The 21469-nt window shown below is 42.6% G+C and overlaps 1 protein-coding gene across 1 annotated transcript in view; it reads left to right on the top strand.

Moving 5' to 3' along the window:
- The window catches only part of LOC126176285 (sodium/hydrogen exchanger 3), a 649283-nt gene that overhangs the window by 465804 nt on the left and 162010 nt on the right, over positions 1-21469 (top strand). Inside the window, exon 2 of the mRNA XM_049923434.1 lies at positions 2627-3087. Within this exon, the coding sequence (XP_049779391.1) occupies positions 2627-3087 (461 nt within the window). The remainder of the gene's footprint in view (positions 1-2626; positions 3088-21469) is intronic.

The following is a 21469-nucleotide window of genomic DNA, read 5'->3' as shown; positions in this document are numbered from 1 at the left end:
TACAAAAGTAAATAGTCACTAATGATGGCGCAGAGTCCACGTGGACATCGTCCAGTTCTGTTTTGATTTGTGTGTCAGTGCCAAACTTTCAAATGAAAATGTTTAGTAAAGGCACGAAACTCGGTTTCCTCCATTTCCAGTCGCTGCTGATGCACTGACCAATTCAGACGGCTGTCAACAATGAACTGTACGTTGTTGGATTTCTTTATACGATCCTTGGAATAATCAAGTTTACCGGCCATGAAAGAACAGCAAAAATGTTCTATTCTTTCATGAAATTTGCTAGACGTATAAAACCATCGTCTTGCGCTTCTGCTTGCGTCTGTTCATTGACTGCTAGTGCTAAGAAACGTCACCCCACAACTCGTAAGAAAACAGTAAGTTTTCGCTTGGTTATGGAAAATAACACAGAAGAATCATTCTCTTCCATCACATGACATCACTAAGCAAGGTTCTACAATCCGAGTGAAATCTCGTCAGACCGGGAAACCGCTGTGAGCTTGTTAACTAGCACTTACAATCCTGCGGTTGCATGAATCGGAGTGATCATTCACACCCCAGCAAAGCTTCTCGTGAGTTGAAAACGTCACTATCAGACTCACAGGCTTCAACCTTCCTGGCTCCACCTGGCACAAATCTAACCGAATCGGATATGGGAGACGGTGAGCAGCTGCAGCTTTCTGCAGACGAAGATGGCCAGACTTTCCAAACCGTAGTTGCACTGAGATGACGCACACAGTGCCGCATATCGTTCATGACTGCGCCGTACGTGCCGTCGCCGAATCTGTGAAAGAACTAAAGCATCTGATTGGATAGAAGATCGTTGATTTTTTCCGTTTTGTTTAATTAACTGGTTGTTTATAATTTTGTAATATTTAACGCAGTTGTGATTGTCCAAGAGCATCAGACGATAAATACAGAGGGGTCAAAAACTTGTATCCACTGTTTAAAAGTCGATTACTGGCAAACTAATTGACGAAGTTGTCTCATCTTTGGTAGTGTAATAATTTGTAGTTCCGGCAATCGCCAAACAAGCGTTTTATTGCGTTGTTTTGTTTTGTCAGATGGCAGTCGCCATATGGTTCAAATGGCTCTGAGCACTATGCGACTTAACTGCTGAGGTCATCAGTCGTCTAGAACTTAGAACTAATTAAACCTAACTAACCTAAGGACATCACACTCATCCATGCCCGAGGCAGGATTCGAACCTGCGACCGTAGCGGTCGCTTGGTTCCAGACCGTAGCGCCCAGAACCGCACGGCCACCTCGGCCGGCGCAGTCGCCATATAGTCAGTGTTTTGTTCTTTGTTGCAACTAGTTACTCGAGTAAACATGGCTGGCGCAAGGCTTATATTCGATGAAAGGAAGTCAGATTTGAAGTGGTATTTTAAGTACGAAAACATTAATGAGGTTCAACGGCAAAGGCGAAATGAGTATCAGACAGAGCCACCGACACGTTTAACGATTCGTCGCATTCGAGACAAATTTGAAGCCGAAGGCTGTGTTAAAGATGTACGCAAACAACGATCTGGACGACCTGTAACAATAACAAGTCCAGCTAACTCCCGTCGTGTGTTACAACAATTCACTCGCTCACCACAGAAGTCTGTGAGACAGTGTGCCCGAGAAACTGGAGTGAGTCGCTCAAGTGTCGGCGAATTTTGAAGACAGCAAAGTGGAAGTGCTACATCCCACGACTGCTACAGACAATGAACAAGGACGACACAGACCGTAGAATGGAGAAATGCGAGTGGTTTACTAATATGGTGCGCAACGATGAAGAGTTTGCAGAGATGACTGTGTGGTCTGATGAGGCACAGTTCAAACTCAATGGTACAGTAAATCGTCACAATTGCATCTACTGGGTGGCCGAAAATCCGAACGTCCTTGTAGACAAAGCCGTGAATTTGCCAGGAGTAAATGTGTGGTGTGGGTTGTCTTACTGGGGCTTGATTGGGCCATTCTTCTTTGGCGGCACAGTTACCGGTGAGAAGCTTCAGACATCCATTTTACCTGCCATCCGAGACTTGTACGGAGACGGAAGAGTTTACTTTCAACAAGATCGTGCCCCAGCCCACTACCAAAATCGTGTTATGGCGTATCTCGACGAAAATCTACCAGGAAGATGGATAGGCCGTAGAGGTGCTGTGGAGTATCCACCACGTTCCCCAGACCTAACTCCTCTTTACTTTTACCTGTGGGGAACACTAAAGGACGTCGTTTATCGACAAAACCCACGCACATTGGATGAACTTCGAGAGTCCATCGTACATTCATGTGCAAATATCCAACTGAACACGTTGCAGTCAGTAGTTCGTGCTGCAGTTCGGCGGCATCGTTTGTGTGTGTATGTTAATGGTGACCATCACCTACAGTGATGGTCACCATTGTATGTTAATGGTGACCCTCACCTACAGTGATATCCTTAAGTTGGACTTTAAGCTACACTTTCACCAAAAATGAGACATCTCCGTCAATTAGTTTGCAAGTTATGGCCTTTTAAAGAGTGGATATATTTTTGGACCCCTCTGTATAAATGTCATGCTGTTGTTAGATGCAGTATTTGGTGCTCAGAGTTGGAGAGAGTAGTCCACAACTGACGGCTGCGTCATTTCTTTGTGTGCAGCCTTCCACATGGCGCCGAAGGTGAGCAAGATGTTCCCGGAGTCTTGCCTGCTGATCGTGGTGGGGCTGCTGATCGGAGCTATTCTCTTCTACGCGGGCAAGGTGCACGTCAGCACCCTTACGCCCGACATCTTCTTCCTGTACATGCTGCCGCCCATCATCCTGGACGCCGGCTACTTCATGCCCAACCGGCTGTTCTTCGACCACCTGGGCACGATCCTGCTCTTCGCCGTGGTGGGCACCATCTTCAACACGCTGACTATCGGCTTGTCGCTCTGGGCAGCGGGACAGACCGACCTCTTCGGCTGCGAGACGCCTCTCTTGGACATGTTCCTGTTCTCTGCACTCATCTCGGCAGTCGACCCCGTTGCGGTGCTGGCCGTGTTCGAGGAGATCCACGTCAACGAGATCCTCTACATCGTCGTTTTTGGAGAATCGCTGCTCAACGACGCCGTGACAGTGGTAAGTTAGCGCGAGCATCCCGCTTCTCTAAGACGCTAAGCTTACTGCGAAGGCGACGGGAGAACGCTAGGAATATGGAGTTCCCGTAAAATCATAACGGCATTTGGCGAAGTAATAGCTTCTAGTCGGCAGACGTAGGAATATGTGAATATCACCAAGTAACTTGTTGAAATCTGCGTTGGAATATCTGAGAGGCACCACAAGTGCTTTTGACAGAGTTGTATCCCGTGTCTTTTGTTGGTTTTGTTCTTTGTCAATGACCTACCATTTGATTTGAACCAGGATGAAGAATTAGTTTTTTTAGCAGATGTATTGTTGTCAGTTTCTGTACCAAATTTCACCATACAAAATAATGAATCATGGTTTCGTTAACGTCCTTAATAAATTTTGGACAAATATCCTTTGTTCAAACTTTGAGGAAAAGGCTCATCTACTGTTGTACTATCAAAATTCTGACGTCTCCGGTTTACGTAACGTACAAACAAGATGTAATGACACGCTATGGACGTGCATATTCATGAAAACTGAAACTGTAACCATCTTATTGTAAACCGCTTTAATCATAATGTTCAGTTACTGCATCATTTATATATTTTCTAACTTTAAGAACATCAGGATCAGTAGATTAACGTACATTTCGTATTTTCATTCGCTGATCTCACACAGGATAATATTTTTTAGTAACTTCGCACTCAAGTAAACGGCATGCATGTATTGTCATATACATGCGTATAATTCATGTGTGCAACTCTGGTTCGTGTGACCCGTTAAACGTCTTAACGTTTATCATGAACATTATCTGTGAGAACTTAAGAAAACGAACTAAATAAGCATTAAGCATTGCAGATAGAAATTGATTACTGGTATTTCTTCATTGCGTCTGTGCAGGGAAAAGCATAGCATGGTTTGCCGAATTTAAGTTCGTTGTTGCAGCTCCACATAGGTTTCATCAAACAGCTGGGTTGGCAACTGTTGACCTCCTTCATGTACCCACTACGGACTGTACCACTGGAATCTGTAAACTCATAAAAATACTTGGGTGTAGCACTTAGTAACGACATGAAGTGAAAGATCACGTAGACCCAGTCCTGAGTAAAGCAGGAAGCAGACTTTAGTTTATTGGTAGAATATTAGGGAAATGCAGTCAATCTACAGAGGAGATTACTCACAAATCATACGTGCGACCCATCCTAGAATACTTCAAATGGCTCTGAGCACTATGGGACTCAACATCTTAGGTCATAAGTCCCCTAGAACTTAGAACTACTTAAACCTAACTAACCTAAGGGCATCACACACACCCATGCCCGAGGCAGGATTCGAACCTGCGACCGTAGCAGTCCCGCGGTTCCGGACTGCAGCGCCAGAACCGCTAGACCACCGCGGCTGGCCCTAGAATACTGCTCAAGTGTGTGGGACCCATACAAAATAGGACTAACGCCACCCAGGAGGCTCACATCATTTTTGCGAGTTCGTGCTTGGCCACTAGGCGGCTCCATCCCTGCAGCACTACTTCTCTTTCCATGCTGCAAGTTTATCCTTCTAGTATCCTTTTTTCGTATCTACCTTTCAATTGGATGATCTTCTTGGTACCGATTGTCCTTGGATCTGATTTATGATTTTTGGACCATCGTTTTCTTCCCTTCTGGCATTTTACAACTTTTCAGTCTTAACTATATGGCCCCATTGTTGGATCTGACTTGCTACTCCTTTTCCAACTTTTACAGAAGTGCGGATAATGCAGGGAAAGTCGTCCAGCGTAGTGTATATTCCATCTTTTGTACCTTCTTTCACTACACCCGTTCCTTTCTTGCAAAGATGCTACGCCCAAAACGGTAACTATTCTGTTGTGACGGGGAGATCGTCATGTACCTGCACACCTTCTGACCACGCAGGGATCACACTGTTGGTGCCTGAGCTGGAAACTCCCCACTCAAGCCAAGGAATTAGTGTGCCTCATGGCTGGGGCACAGGGACTCCGGGCAATGGTTTACAGGCCAGGTGACTACTGCTGTGGCTGCGTGGCAATGATGAGGAAAGCCTGTGTTCTGAGTGGATGATACCATAGCCGAAGATTCGCACATGAAGCGAATTAAACTGTCTTCCACTGGTAGGCACAAGACTCCAGCAGACTTCTTAGATGGTAAAGATCATTATAATGCACAGAGATACGACCCCACGAAGTTTCCCTCCTGGATACGTCATAGGAAGAGGAATGGGCCAGAGATCTTGGAGCGAAATACTTTACCCAATTGTACTAAGACTGATGGGGATACTTTTACTGCAACACAACCATTATTTTTCGTTGAAAACACCGAAGACAAATTTGGGGAAGTGGAGTCTCTGGGGAAAATGCGAAATTGTGCGTTATTAATTAAAACTTCCTGTGCTTCCCAATCTACTACAGCTCTTCAGGCACGTTATCCTCTAGGTGACATACCTATGACCATTTCTGTACACAAAACTTTGAACAGGGTCCGAGGAATCATCTTCCACAGACATCTTACACTTACAGATGAGGAACTCCAAGCTAATCTCCAACAGCGAGGTGTCATTTTATCAGATATCTATTAAAAGGGTCCAAGGATAATCATATGGAAACAGACACCTTTATCTTAGCCTTTAAAGGAACATCCTTCTAGAGAAGGTTAAGGTCACGGTGCACAGGTCTGATGTGAAACTATGTCCCACCGCCTGTGAGGTGCTTCAGATGTTTATGCTTTGGGCATATGTTTTCCTGGTCACAGCAGACCCAAAATCCAGCAACTGTGAACGATCATGTCACAAAGATGAACAGCCACCTTTATGTGTCAAGTGCATGGAACATCACCCTTCACATTCGCCAGTTTACCCAGTTTTCAAGAAGGATCAGAATATCCAAGAACACAAATACATTGATCATCATATACTGAGACATGGAAGAAATACAAACGCCTACATACAATGTATATGACGATCAATTACACTGACATCATGACGATCACCCACTCATACCCCCTCCAACCTCAACCTTCCCAAATAAGATCTCCCAGCACAGTCCCTCTCGGTATTTCTCTCCCCAGCAGTCCCCAAATGGAGGCCTAACACCAAATAATGGTTAAAGTAACCATCACCTGTGGGTCCAAGGTCTGTCCACTCTTCATCTATCCCCACACTCAGTGTAAATATCCCATTGAAGGACCCTTTACCACCAAAGGTTATGAAGGAAAAGGAAAGGAAGAAGAAGGCTCAGGACAAGACTCCTCTGATCCCCCAGAGGCACCAGGTCTCCCCTCACATTCGGCTTCTGACCCTATGTTTGTGGATGTGGTTCTATCCCCAATGGTGACATTCAGTGATGATGTGACATGACCAGCCCCCCTGGCCCTGTAACGCCTAACCTGGCACCAATCACTTGATCGTTCAGTGGAATTGTAATAGTACTACTGTTTGTTACCTGCTGGAACTACAACACCTTGTTTCCTCTTCTTCTGGGTTTGCATTGCTCTCCAAGAAATGCACTTCACTATTGATCATTGTTCAACTCCCTATAGTTACCGTGCATTCTGTCAGAACTGTGCTGGTCCCAAGAGTATATCTGGAGGGGTCTGTACTTCGGTTCATACAGATGTCGTTGGTAAATGACCTAGTTGGATGTCATAGTGGTGTGGGTGCAAATGACCTCAGAGATCACCATTTGCAACGTTTATTTACCTCCAGGCAGACCACTTACTTGTGTTGAATTGACTGCATTAATCCAACAACTTTCCTCCCTTTTCTCTTGCTTGGGGACTCCAACACACACCATCCCCTGTTGAGAAGTACCACTTTGTTTTAATTGACCGGCTTCTCCCAGACTATGATCTGTACTTCCTCAGTGATGGTTCTCCCACCCACTTCAGTTCCGCCCATGGCACCTTTTCAGCTATTGATCAAACAATCTCTTTCCCTAATGGCGTAGCTTCCCAACATTGGCCACTACACGATTACCTTTGTGACAGTGACCTCTTCCCAGTGTTAATGTGGATTCCTTGCCACAATCAGACAGACCAACTAACACATTGAGCACTTGTCAGAGCTAACTAGCCTTTGTTTGCCTCTGGTGTTATATTCTTTGCCTCTCTGTCAGATTGTATTCATGAGGTTGTGCAAGGCATCTGAGATGCAATCATCGCCCCGCTGGAACTGCCATTCCTGTTTTTTCAGGGCTACAGACCAAAGACACTGCAATAGCTTTTCGAGATAGCCGATGAGCCCTGCAACGATTCTAATGACGTCCTTTGCAGACCAACCTTATCGCTTTTAAGCAACTTCATCCTAAGGCTCGTTATTTAATTAAACACAATAAGAAGGAATGCTGGGAGCGCAATATCCTCTCTTGGGACGCAAGCCTCTTCATCTCAGGTGTGGGCCAGACTCCACAGTCTTATGAACTGCCAACTTTCAAAAGCTGTTTGTGGTCCTGCCCTACAGGGTGATCTTTGTACTGATTTATCAGTTCTTGCAGAACACCTCGCGACCCACTTTGTGATAGCATTGGTGTCCTCCTCCTATCCAGCTACGTTTCTACTGCAGAAGCGTTGAGTTGAAGACATCCCTTTACATTTCACTCTTCATCAAGCTGAATCCTATACTACTTCAGGGTCTCGCCTTGGCCCACAACACAGCCTTGGGCCCTGTTTCAGTTCACAATCAGATGATTCAACACTTGAATGTTCCTCAAAGTCAATATCTCGTCTTCAAATAGCTTTGGCTCCAAGGTGCCTTCCCCTTGCAATAGTGAGACAGCATAATGGTCCCAATCCTTAGGCCAGGAAAGAACCCAATGTCTCTTGACAGTTACCTGCCTATTAGCCTGACCAACTTTGGTTCAAATGGCTCTGAGCACTATGGGACTTAACATCTATGGTCATCAGTCCCCTAGAACTTAGAACTACTTAAACCTAACTAACCTAAGGACATCACACAACACCCAGTCATCACGAGGCAGAGAAAATCCCTGACCCCGCTGGGAATCGAACCCGGGAACCCGGGCGTGGGAAGCGAGAACGCTACCGCACGACCACGAGCTGCGGACCTGACCAACTTTCTCTGTAAGCTTCTTGAAAGGATGGTTGCTTGCAGATTATGCTGGGTACCTCGAAGCTTGGGGCCTATTGTCTCCCTTTCAGCGTGGTTGCCTGGAGGGACGATCCACAATCGAACATCAGCTTAGGTTGGAAACCGCAATCCAACAGGCTTTTTAGAAACGTCAACATTTTGCTGCAGTCTTTTTTGACTTGTATGATGCATATGACATCGCTTGGCGTCATCAAATTTTACTCACTATTCATAACTGGCACTTTTGAGGTTCCCTACCACTTTTTATTTGTCAGTTTTATCCCACCGATTATATTGGGTTAGATTCGGCACTTCTCTCAGCTCCCCATGGATTCAAGATAACGACGTCCACCAGAGCTCTGTGTTGAGTTCCTTATCGCCATTAATAGGTTATTGAGCTCGGTTGGGCCTCTGGTCACCCCTGCATTGTATGTCAAAGATTGTTGTATTTGGTACAGCTACCATATGGTAGCCTCTGCTGAACAACAGCTCCAATGTGCAGTCCAGTGGGCCTCTACATAATGAGCTTTTTACCATGTTTTCCAATTCTCCCTTACAAAAACAGGGTCTTTCGTTTTTGCTGTTGTACCACAGTCCATCCTGACCCAGCACTCTGCTTAGGTGTCCAGCAACTGGACGTTGTACTCCAGTTTCATTTCTTGGGCCTCCTTTTTGATAAAAAGCTGACCTGTCTGTTCAATATTCGTCAACTGAAGACTAAATGTGTTTAGAAGCTTAATGCTCTCTACTTCCTTGCCCACCCATCTTGGGGTGTAGATTGTGCTACACTTTATCTGTATTTACTGAACCTTGGTTTCATATTGACTGGACTACAGTGGCAAGGTTTATTGATCCTGTAGACAGTCTCCTTGCTGAAGTGGCAATCTTTCCCCTTCAGATTCGATGGTACTAGCTCTTGATCTCCTTTACCATCACTATTTGACAGTTCCATTATCATCACATGTATCCCTTGTGTCGTTTCCTGATTCCTGTGCTTGTGAGGAACTACCATTTGGAATATGCCTCGCTTCTCTCTGCCAATATCTCCATCTCCAGTCCATGGATTGTGCTCCCCATGTTTTTTACGCAGCCCGCCTTGGATGTTGCTCAAGCTATGGATTAGGACTGATTTCTTCCAAGGTCTTAAAGTCTCGGTCGCCCCCAAAGACCTTTCAGCATCTGTTCATCATCCAGTTCTTCAAGAGGTCCAAGGTGCTATCGTATTTTACATCAACTGCTCTAAAATTGTGGATTAGATGGGATATGCTTCTACATCTCCTGCTGGTATGGAATGCTACTTACTCCCAGGAACACTTAGTGTGTTTATGGCAGAGCTGACAGCCGTTATCAGAGCCCTCCATTTTCTTAAGCGAGTGTTACTTGACCATGTTTTGATATGTACTGACTTGATGAGCAGTCTTCAGGCTATTTGCCAATGTTATTCTTGTCACCCTTTGGTCTCCACTGTTCATGACCTTCTTGCTTAACTTCGTCATGCTGCCTGCTCAGTTGTCATGCTCTGGGTCTCAAGTCATCTGGGTGTCCCAGGAAATGAACTGGCTGACCCTTTGATTAGAGCAGCATTTACTCACTCCCCTTTCGCTTTGCTAGCCCTGAGTGTGAATTTTCGGGTGCACAGGAAATCTCTGCTTGTTCGGAAACTGAATGTCATCTGGTGAGCTGATACCCCGTCTAAATAACTCTGCACAATCATGGACACTACTGCAGCTTTCCAGAAGGAATCCACAGTCCTATGTCATCTCCACATTGATCATAACAGATTAACGCATAGTTCTCAGTCATAGGTTACTCCTAGCAGTGCCAGTTGTGTTGACAGTTTGAGCAGCATGTTCTTTTGCCCGACAAATTTGTAGCAGTTCTGAAGCGAATGCTGTGAAGTGTTTCCTTCAGTTTAGAAATTGAGTTGAACTCACGAGGGCTTAATTCAGGGGAGTGCAGTAGGTGGTATAGCATTTAGCACCCCATCAGTCAAACAAATCAGTAACAGTTTCTACTGTACATGTTTGAGATTTGCCCTGCAAAATGATGGTCAGGTCCTGCAGAAAGTGTCATCACTTCTGTTTCTAAGCTGGTCATAGGCTGTGCTCAAAAAATGAACAGCATAGAGACAGAAGTGATAACACTTTCTGCAGGACCTTTCCATCATTTTGCAGGACAATGCTCAAGCACACACAGTGCAAGCTGTTAGTAATTTCTTTGACTGATGGGGCTGCTAAGTGCTATACCACCTACAGCACTCCCCTGACTTAAGCCCTTGTGAGTTCAACTTGATTTCTAAACTGAAGGAAACACTCCACAGTATTTTCTTCAGAACTGCTACAAATTCGTTGAGCAATAAACCGCGCCAATCGAGCTGTCAACACAAATGGCACTGCTAAGAGTATCCTATAACTTCCACATCACTGGCAACGGGTTATACACAATGCTGGTGACTACTTTGAAGGTCAGTAAAACTTTGAAACACGTATCTATTTTGTACAAGCTGTAAATAAATAATTGCCGCTATTAAAGTTCCGTCCCTTGTAACTGGTACATTGGGCCTTAAAAGCATTGGTACAGTGGGCCTCTGCCATCTACTTCACAATGGTTTGCAGAGCATAGATGTAGATGTAGATATAGATATAGATATAGATATAGATATAGATATAGATATAGATATAGATAGAGTTTCCTCTATTGCCAGTGTGGTCCTCAGAGAATACTGACCTAGCACCAAATGGTCCCCTGTTGATGACTGGCACATGGTATCTAGTCTAGATTTATTTTGCAGAAAAGTTCCTATATGGTAAATTGGCAAAAGGCTGTTCCAGTATATATAACATGTATGTGTGAGGCATTGCCTCACTGTGATGAAGCAGAGCTGGTAGGACTTGCATGTTCTCACTAAGCAGTGGTTTCAACTTCGTTTTTGTCTGGACGCCATTAGAAAGGGAAAAAGATGTTTCTGGCTGAAGGTAGCATGAACATTAGAAGTTTGATTGACCCTCTTGAGGAAGTAGCCTCACATGAGGGGAAACAAACCATTATGCACTCAGTGTCTGTCCTGGAAGGAATTCTGCACCAAGGCCCCCCTAGTAGCAACCGAAAGCTCAAGTTGAAGTCAGCTGGAAATCATCACTCACATCAGCACAAACACATCAGTCATGAAGGATCGGAGACAAATCTGGGTTACTTTCAAAGATTTCTGAAAGTGGTCATCACCACAGCTAACCACATTCGTGGGTTCTCTGCACAGTTATTGGCTTGTACCCTCATTCTGAGGCATGAGTGGGTCCTGTGGTGCTGAGTAAATTATGACAAATGTCTGGAAACAGTATCTACCATAAAATGTCTGAGAGTACATATCCAGAGTGACCTTAAGTGGGATGACCATGTAAAACAAATAGTAAGAGAAACAGATGTCAGACTAAGGTTCATATGAAGAATCGTAAGAAAACATAACTCAGTCACGAAGGAAGTGTCTTACAAGGCACTTATTTCACCAATTCTAGAGTATTGTTCATCGATTTGGGATCCTTACCAGGTACCAAGCGAGGTGGCGCAGTGGTTAGACACTGGACTCACATTCGGGAGGACGATGGTTCAATCCTGCGCCGGCCATCCTGTTTAAGGTTTTCCGTGATTTCCCTAAATCGCTCCAGGCAAATGCCGGGATGGTGCCTTTCAAAGGGCATGGCCGACTTCCTTTCCCGTCCTTCCCTAATCCGATGAGACCGATGACCTCGCTGTCTGGTCTCCTTTCCCGAAACAGCCCCCCCCCCCCCCCCCAACCTTAGCAGGTAGGACTCATAGAAGAGAGAGAGAGATTGAGCGAGAGAGGAGATCCAACAAAGAGTGGGGCATTTCATCACAAGATCATTTAGCTGGAATGAGAGCGTTATAGAGATGCTCAACAAACTACAGTGACGGACACTACAAGAGAGGTGTTGTACATTTCGAGAGAGTGCTTTCTGGAAAGAGTTGGACAACATATTACTTCCTCCCATGTACATCTCTTGCAATGACCATGACAAGAAAATTCAAGAAATTAGGGCTAATACAGAGACTTATCGATAGTCATTCTTGCCATGTGCTATTTGTGACTGAACAGAGGAGTTTGTGATATCAAAAGTACCCCCTACCACACGTCATTATGTGGCTGGTGGAGTTGATGTAGATGTAGGTGCAGGGTCTAAATGAGAAACTTTGACAGTCACATGGTGAGCTCGGCTGTAGGTTTTTTTCCTGCACTACAGGGTGGAGACTTGTAAAGTCACCCTGCAATGAAACTGTGACTTGGAGATGGAGTGCATGTGACATAAACATGATATTTTATGTTGGGTAAAACTCCGAGATCTCCAGATGAAAACTCTTGCTCTAAGAAGCCAATTGTTTAAACTAATCAGAAATCAGATTGAAGAGCAATAATATTAAAATACTAATTGCACAATTGCTATTGCATTTGCATTAGAGTTGCAGAGTTCACCTCTCTTCCAGATGGCTGTCTCCTTCACATAATACTAGGAACTGAGAGTTGATTAAAGGCGGTAGCAGCAAGTAGGAGCATTTGCATGAGTCCATGGAACCCATAAAGGAAAGATAAATTCCACTCCTCAGGTGAGGAAGTATTTATAGCAACAAGCAGAAAGATCTTTACTAGGATGGTCCAAAATTAACTCATTTGTAAACCAATATTGGTGAGAGTACCTGCGAGGGAGGACTTAGATTAATAATCGGACATTTCAAGTGGCTGCAGGTCCAGAAAACGACATACACAAATTGCACATGCTCTTATAAATACTTCTAATTTTTGTCTTAGGCAGTTGACTTCTGTGACCCTTGAACAAACTAAAAATAGTTAGTCCTTTGTTCTGACCAAGGATCTCAAGTGAATGCCAGAATCAGAAATCACTTCTCAAACATTACTTCTTTGGAATCCCTGTGTCCTGCTTCCAGCTCCCAATGATTTGGCTGAAAAGAATGAAGAATTTCCTGTACAGAATCAATGAACAGATTCAGACCATCATGTGGTGTTTCAAGGATATGTTTTTATGTGGAAACTGAAGACAACAGATAGGAAGCTGAAATGTAAATTTCCATATTTGAAAATGCATTCTACCACAAAGATACCAGTATTGTACCAAAACAGGTAATAACACACAGTCACAAATAAGTAACTGAAATAAGCACTTTCAGTACCATATTGAGAAATAATTGAATATACTCAAAGGAAATACATGCTGACAGAATGCTGTTAAATTGTATACTGAATACATAGCGGCATTGGCCCTTTCATAGTTCTTATTTATTCGTGATGTTTCATGGAATAAATAGTCCTTTGTTACTGGCCTATAACCAAGATATGATCATATGCAGCAGTTTACAAGCTGTTAAGTTGTTGGTTTGAGGAATTGTTGACTTATAAAACCCTGTATTTTATGTGGACAGTAAACATCTAACAGGATGATAGGACATCGGGTGTGCCCTTCAGATGTCTAAAAACAGCTACTACATGCAATATACATAAAATATTTGTACTCTTAGATTCCAGAATGAATTTTGACTCTGCATTGGAGTGAAAGCTACTGGCAGATTAAAACTAAATGTCAGACTGGGACCCGAACATGGCATATTTGCCTTTCATGAGCGAATGTTCTACCAAATGAACAATGAGGCATGATTCATGACCCACCTCAACAGCCACACAGAGGTAATGGCAGAAGTAAATGTGTAAGAACAGGTCTTGAGTCTTGCCTGGATTGCTGAATCAGTAGATCATTTGGCTATGTAAGGCAAAGTTTCTGGGCTCAAGTCTCAGTTTGACCCACAGATTTAATCTCTCAGGAAGTTTCACTCTCAGACTTTTCCACTCTCAGACTTCTCACTGAAGTGGTTGTCTACAAAAAAGTATTGGCAGTTTGCAAGAAAATGCAGACTCACTCAGTTAGTATCTCCAATTATTGTAGTGGATAACAGCTCTTTTCAAATGTGAGCAAATGTAAAACAATTCACACAACATAGGAAAAGATGTGATAGTATATGATTACTAAATTGGTGGGAAATTCTATAGCATGCTCAGTGCTTCATACAGGGATAATAATATGGTAATGTGAAATGAAATGAAAATGTGAATTCAGTAACAGGGAATATGAAATGAAAACTTAAATTTGTTTATATGATTGTGAGGAACTGTGTCTGTAAAGAAAACTACACAAGACTTTACTGCAGTTCATTATTTAATATTGCTCCAGGGTTTGGAGTTCCTATCAAATAGCTCTGACAATATATTTGTTCATTGAAGTAATTCGTAGACACACTGTTAGTATCATAACAAGTCACTCTAGTTAACTAATACTTCACATTGATAGCACATTTATTGAGTACACACACTAGTATAGGTGCACCTGACTGCTTCCCTCAGAGAGAGTGCTCCTATTTATACGTACACAGAAAGTTCTAGTGAATTGCAATATTCTATAAACAAGTGCAGCCCAGAATCTTTCAGAAATCACAAATGTTAAATAACTATAAGTAGCTGAAATTGTACCATTGATCAGCTTATTACCATCTCTTGACTGTAATTGCTAACCATGGTAAACAATACAATGAACACTTCACTGTTCCCCCTCATCACAAGATAGTGACCCACTATTTTGGAGTGTACTATAACTTCCTAGATCTGGATAGAGCAGCGGTTCTTTGTGTGGTTCACTATTGTTTCTCATATCTGTAGACAATCTTCATTTAATTTAATTAATTCAATTTAAGCAACTTCTGGCGTGCCTCAGGAGAGTGTGTTGTGACATTTGCTGTTAATGTTGTATATTATGACTTTACAGGCAATATTAATTGTAACTTCAGACTTTTCACTGATGGTGCAGTTATCTATAATGAAGTACTATTGAAGGAATCTGCACCAGTGTTCAGTTGGATCTTGATAAGATTTCAAAATTGTACAAAGATTGGCAACTTGCTTTAAGAGTTCAGAAATGTAAAGCTGTACACTTCACAAAAAAACATAGTAAGCTATTATTATGATATCAGTAAGTCACAGTTGGAAATGATCAATTCATACAAATACCTGTGTGTAAAACACAGAGATATGAAATGGAATGATCACATAGACTCAGTCATAGGTATAGCAGATTGTAGATTACATTTTATTGGTAGAATACTAGGGAGATTCAATTGGTCTACAAAGGAGATCGCTTACAAATAACTCATGCAAACTATCTTAGAATACTTCTCAAGTGTATGGCACTCATACGAGACAGGACTAACAGGTAACATTGAATGTATCCAGGTAAGGACAGGACAGCATGAATGGTCACAGGTTTGTTTGAGCCTTGGGAAAGTGTCACAGAGATGTTGAAGAAACTGAACTAGCATACTCTTGAAGATGGATGCAAAGTATACCAAGAAAACCTACTGATAAAGTTTCAAGAACTGGCTTTAAATGATGGCTCTATGAATATGCTACAACCCCCCATGTAGTTATTAGTCTAAAGTCTCATTTGGCAACTTCTTCTTTCTCTAAGGCCACTATGGTCTTCAGTAATTCTGTATGTTTCCTCTGTTCAGCTGTATTGTTTGTCAGCACAACAATTACTCAGTTACTGAGATATCTTTAGCAGTTTAATCATCCTCCAGTTGGCTGCACAAAAGATAGTTGGCATCCTTGTGTTCACATCCCTCTTTATATACAACTATGACATCGTATTTCTGAAGTTGCAACACTTACGTTGTCAATCATCCTAATGAATCCATCAGGCTTGCAGTCATCACAATGCATGGTGGTCAATCATAACAGTAAATTGTCTGCCATATAAATAAGTTTGTAACTTGTTGATCGCCCAGACAACTGAAAGACACCCTTTCTCAGTCACAGAGTGCTTCTCTTTGGATTTAGAAAGTAATCTGGAGGTGTAAGCAGTCACTCTTTCCCTGGAGGTGTAAGCAGTCACTCTTTCCATGTCATCCTGAACTGGTAATATAGCTGCACCTGTCCTGTAATCACTGTACCTGTATATGTATAAAAAAAAAGTGATTAACTGTTAGACTTGCAAAGGAGCAAAGTTGTCAGTTTGCAGCTACCCACACACCCGATATGGCTGCAGCAGAAACAATATATGTATTTTTTCATACGTTTCCCAGCAACTTGCAGTACTCAGTTTGCCTTCCAAGATTGGAATAGCCTTTCCTGTTCACTTTCACTGTTAGCTACAGACAGTTGTTTGTGTATTAGAAAAAGATCAGTACAAGAAACAAAGTATATACTGAAAATGATTACAAATAGTAGTAGTTGTAACTGTCATCGGCAGAGTGGCATGACGATGGCAAACAAAATGGAAAAACATGACCAAACTTGCTCTCTGATTGGTTGTTGTTAAGGTAGCTTTTTTTGTAAACAACTAGCTGTCATTCACTTTGTTATTCTCATCCTGGTATATCATCAGTGCATAAATCCATCTTGGCATTCCTATCAAAATTGACAGGACTGATGAGGATGGCAGCACATCCTTAATAAGACAAAAAGAACTTCCTTGCTACTTGCTCCAAGAAAATTTGGTGTTTCACTGCAGCAGTTCAAGTAATGGCCATGTGTGGCATCTGATATCTTTTATGCAGGAGGAGATTAAAAATTTCTTATAGCTCTTACTTTTTATGGATTAGGAGGACTCATATTTTGTTAACAAAGTTTCCCAAGATTTTTATTTCTTGCGTGATAGAGAGGCACTTTCTTGGACACAGTTCAGCACAGTTGACTGGTGTCCTACATGTTCTTCAAATGTCTTGCAGAAAACAACATTGTCATCCAGATAAAAAAGACATGTAATCCATTTAAAATGGCAAATCATATTACTCAGTGCACATTGTGCCTGGAGCATTGCACAGACCAAGTAACATAATTTTGGACTCATAGAGACTATCAAGTATTGTTAAAGCAGTCATTTTCCAGCCAGCCTTGATCTGCCAGTAGTGGAAAAATGTTACTAGTAGTGAAAAAATAATTTGCTCCTTTAAGATGACCTGCCTAATATTTTCCCCAGATGTTGAACCTTTCTTTGTGGTTCTTAAACAACACCTGTACCACCCTAATAAAGGTAAATGTTGGTAAGACACATCATGCTACACCACATGAGGTATTTTGTGGCACATCAAATCTCCCTGTCTCTATGCTGTCCAGCATGCTTCGTAATCACTGCTAGATACCTGATGTGCATCTGACCCAGTGATACTTTTGTATATATTGGTACCTTCACAATGTGGACTGTAGGTAGAATGTACTGTTTGCTACTTATAAAGGTATAGCCTTATAGAGCCATGGCATTGTCTACATCTGAGATTCATAGTGTCTTGACCAAAGACTGTATAATCTGGACTCAGTTACCAGTTACAAAATTAGGGCTATCAACAAGAAATAACGCTTATTGAGACCCAAAAAAGTTCACATGGAGCTGAACTGCCTGCTTCAGCAGGTAATGCTCCTATTTATAAATACATTAGCAAATTATTAACCTGACACTTAAATGTGGCAGTGTTAGGTGGGGGGTATTTTGAACTGGGTAGTGTGAAATAACAGTAGAGACTGGGACTGGACTACCATGTTTACAGTATTACACATGTCAGCAAACAGTTCTGTTTTAGTCATTTTCAAATTCTTTATGTACTGTATATCTAAAAACAAAGATGATGAGACTTACCAAACAAAAGCGCTGGCAGGTCGATAGACACACAAACAAACACAAACATACACACAAAATTCAAGCTTTCGCAACAAACGGTTGCTTCGTCAGGAAAGAGGGAAGGAGAGGGAAAGACGAAAGGATGTGGGTTTTAAGGGAGAGGGTAAGGAGTCATCCCAATCCTGGGAGCAGAAAGACTTACATTAGGGGGAAGAAAGGACAGGTATACACTTGCACACACACACACATATCCATCCGCATGTACACAGACACAAGGAGACATTTGTAAAGGCCTTTACAAATGTCTGCTTATGTCTGTGTATATGCGGTTGCTTGTGTCTGTGTATATGCGGATGGATATGTGTGTGTGTGTGCGAGTGTATACCTGTCCTTTTTTCCCCCTAAGGTAAGTCTTGCCGCTCCCGGGATTGGGATGACTCCTTACCCTATCCCTTAAAACCCACATCCTTTCGTCTTTCCCTCTCCTTCCCTCTTTCCTGACGAAGCAAACGTTTGTTACGAAAGCTTGAATTTTGTGTGTATGTTTGTGTTTGTTTGTGTGTCTATCGACCTGCCAGCACTTTTGTTTGGTAAGTCATCATCTTTGTTTTTAGATATATTTTTCCCACGTGGAATGTTTCGCTCTATTATATTCTTTATGTACTGTGATTTATTATTTGCTATTGTCTTTTCTTGTGTTGAAATGAGTGAAGAGTCTAATCCAGATCTATTATGGGGTTCGAGTATGTTCCTCAACGCACCTGAAGGACTGGCAATTCCTATGGCCATTATGTCAGTTCCGCTTTTCCAGGAGAACAGAACTTAGGCTGCAGTCCTGAGAGTCACAGGCAGGACTTCTTCTCCCACTTTTCACCTCCCCCTCTGGCCAGTCTATGCTCATTGTTGACTACTATCTTATAGTGGCCACACTTTACAATATTCAGTAAATAAAATTAATCGCTGAACATTCCAGAAATGAGGAATTTTGCTGATAAATAATTGAAGTAGGTGGGAATTGAACTGAAGGCCCACACATTGGCAGGTAGTGAGCATAAACACACAGCACAGAGTAATACACATAAAACACACCATTTAACTCTTCTTTGCCTCACTGAGTTGTAGTATTAAGTGTATTCACTATATATATGGCCAGATAATTTCTTCACTGCATGAACTGTTATCCAGATACTCAGTGTAATGATATAAGCCTCACTCCCAAATCTGTTTTACACCTTTGGAAGCAAACCTTTTCCCCAGCATTGCTAGGCATTTCTTACTGCAAGAGGAACACGGTACCCATAATACACTATTGAAATTAATGCAGCCACTTGCCTCTTGTGTTGTGTTTTCAGAAGAAACTTATTATCTGACCACAGTTAAAACATAAAAAATCAGTTACATTGCTCTTGCAAACTTTGTGTCATTGAGAATATCCTTGCTGCAGTTCTAACTCCAGAGTCACTCTTTTGTTGCAGTAGTTTTAACATCTACATCTACATCTACATTTATACTCCGCAAGCCACCTAACGGAGTGTGGCGGAGGGCACTTTACGTGCCACTGTCATTACCTCCCTTTCCTGTTCCAGTCGCGTATGGTTCGCGGGAAGAACGACTGTCTGAAAGCCTCCGTGCGCGCTCGAATCTCTCTAATTTTACATTCGTGATCTCCTCGGGAGGTATAAGTAGGGGGAAGCAATATATTCGATACCTCATCCAGAAACGCACCCTCTCGAAACCTGGCGAGCAAGCTACACCACGATGCAGAGCGCCTCTCTTGCAGAGTTTGCCACTTGAGTTTGTTAAACATCTCCGTAACGCTATCGCGGTTACCAAATAACCCTGTGACGAAACGCGCCGCTCTTCTTTGGATCTTCTCTATCTCCTCCGTCAACCCGATCTGGTACGGATCCCACACTGATGCGCAGTACTCAAGTATAGGTTGAACGAGTGTTTTGTAAGCCACCTCCTTTGTTGATGGACTACATTTTCTAAGGACTCTCCTCAACCTGGTACCCGCCTTACCAACAATTAATTTTATATGATCATTCCACTTCAAATCGTTCCGCACGCATACTCCCAGATATTTTACAGAAGTAACTGCTACCAGTGTTTGTTCTGCTATCATATAATCATACAATAAAGGATCCTTCTTTCTATGTATTCGCAATACATTACATTTGTCTATGTTAAGGGTCAGTTGCCACTCCCTGCACCAAGTGCCTATCCGCTGCAGATCTTCCTGCATTTCGCTACAATTTTCTAATGCTGCAACTTCTCTGTATACTACAGCATCATCCGCGAAAAGCCGCATGGAACTTCCGACACTATCTACTAGGTCATTTATATATATTGTGAAAAGCAATGGTCCCATAACACTACCCTGTGGCACGCCAGAGGTTACTTTAATGTCTGTAGACGTCTCTCCGTTGATAACAACATGCTGTGTTCTGTTTGCTAAAAACTCTTCAATCCAGCCACACAGCTGGTCTGATATTCCGTAGGCTCTTACTTTGTTTATCAGGCGACAGTGCGGAACTGTATCGACCGCCTTCCGGAAGTCAAGGAAAATAGCATCTACCTGGGAGCCTGTATCTAATATTTTCTGGGTCTCATGAACAAATAAAGCGAGTTGGGTCTCACACGATCGCTGTTTCCGGAATCCATGTTGATTCCTACCTAGTAGATTCTGGGTTTCCAAAAACGACATGATACTCGAGCAAAAAACATGTTCTAAAATTCTACAACAGATCGACGTCAGAGATATAGGTCTATAGTTTTGCGCATCTGCTCGACGACCCTTCTTGAAGACTGGGACTACCTGTGCTCTTTTCCAATCATTTGGAACCTTCCGCTCCTCTAGAGACTTGCGGTACACGGTTGTTAGAAGGGGGGCAAGTTCTTTCGCGTACTCTGTGTAGAATCGAATTGGTATCCCGTCAGGTCCAGTGGACTTTCATCTGTTGAGTGATTCCAGTTGCTTTTCTATTCCTTGGACACTTATTTCGATGTCAGCCATTTTTTCATTTGTGCGAGGATTTAGAGAAGGAACTACAGTGCGGTCTTCCTCTGTGAAACAGCTTTGGAAAAAGGTGTTTAGTATTTCAGCTTTACGCGTGTCATCCTCTGTTTCAATGCCTTCATGATCCCGGAGTGTCTGGATATGCTGTTTCGATCCACTTACTGATTTAATGTAAGACCAGGACTTCCTAGGAGTTTCTGTCAAGTCGGTACATAGAATTTTACTTTCGAATTCACTGAACGCTTCACGCATAGCCCTCCTTACGCTAACTTTGACATCATTTAGCTTCTGTTTGTCTGAGAGGTTTTGGCTGCGTTTAAACTTTGAGTGAAGCTCTCTTTGCTTTCACAGTAGTTTGCTAACTTTGTTGTTGTACCACGGTGGGTTTTTCCCATCCCTCACAGTTTTACTCGGCACGTACCTGTCTAAAACACATTTTACGATTGCCCTGAACTTTTTCCATAAACATTCAACATTGTCAGTGTCGGAACAGAAATTTTCGTTTTGATCTGTTAGGTAGTCTGAAATCTGCCTTCTATTACTCTTGCTAAACAGATAAACCTTCCTCCCTTTTTTTATATTCCTATTTACTTCCATA

Source organism: Schistocerca cancellata, chromosome 3 (assembly GCF_023864275.1).
Source record: "Schistocerca cancellata isolate TAMUIC-IGC-003103 chromosome 3, iqSchCanc2.1, whole genome shotgun sequence".
In the NCBI taxonomy this organism is placed as follows: Eukaryota; Metazoa; Arthropoda; class Insecta; order Orthoptera; family Acrididae; genus Schistocerca; species Schistocerca cancellata.
Note: the sequence above shows the minus strand (reverse complement) of the source record. Positions and strands in the feature narration are given on the sequence as shown.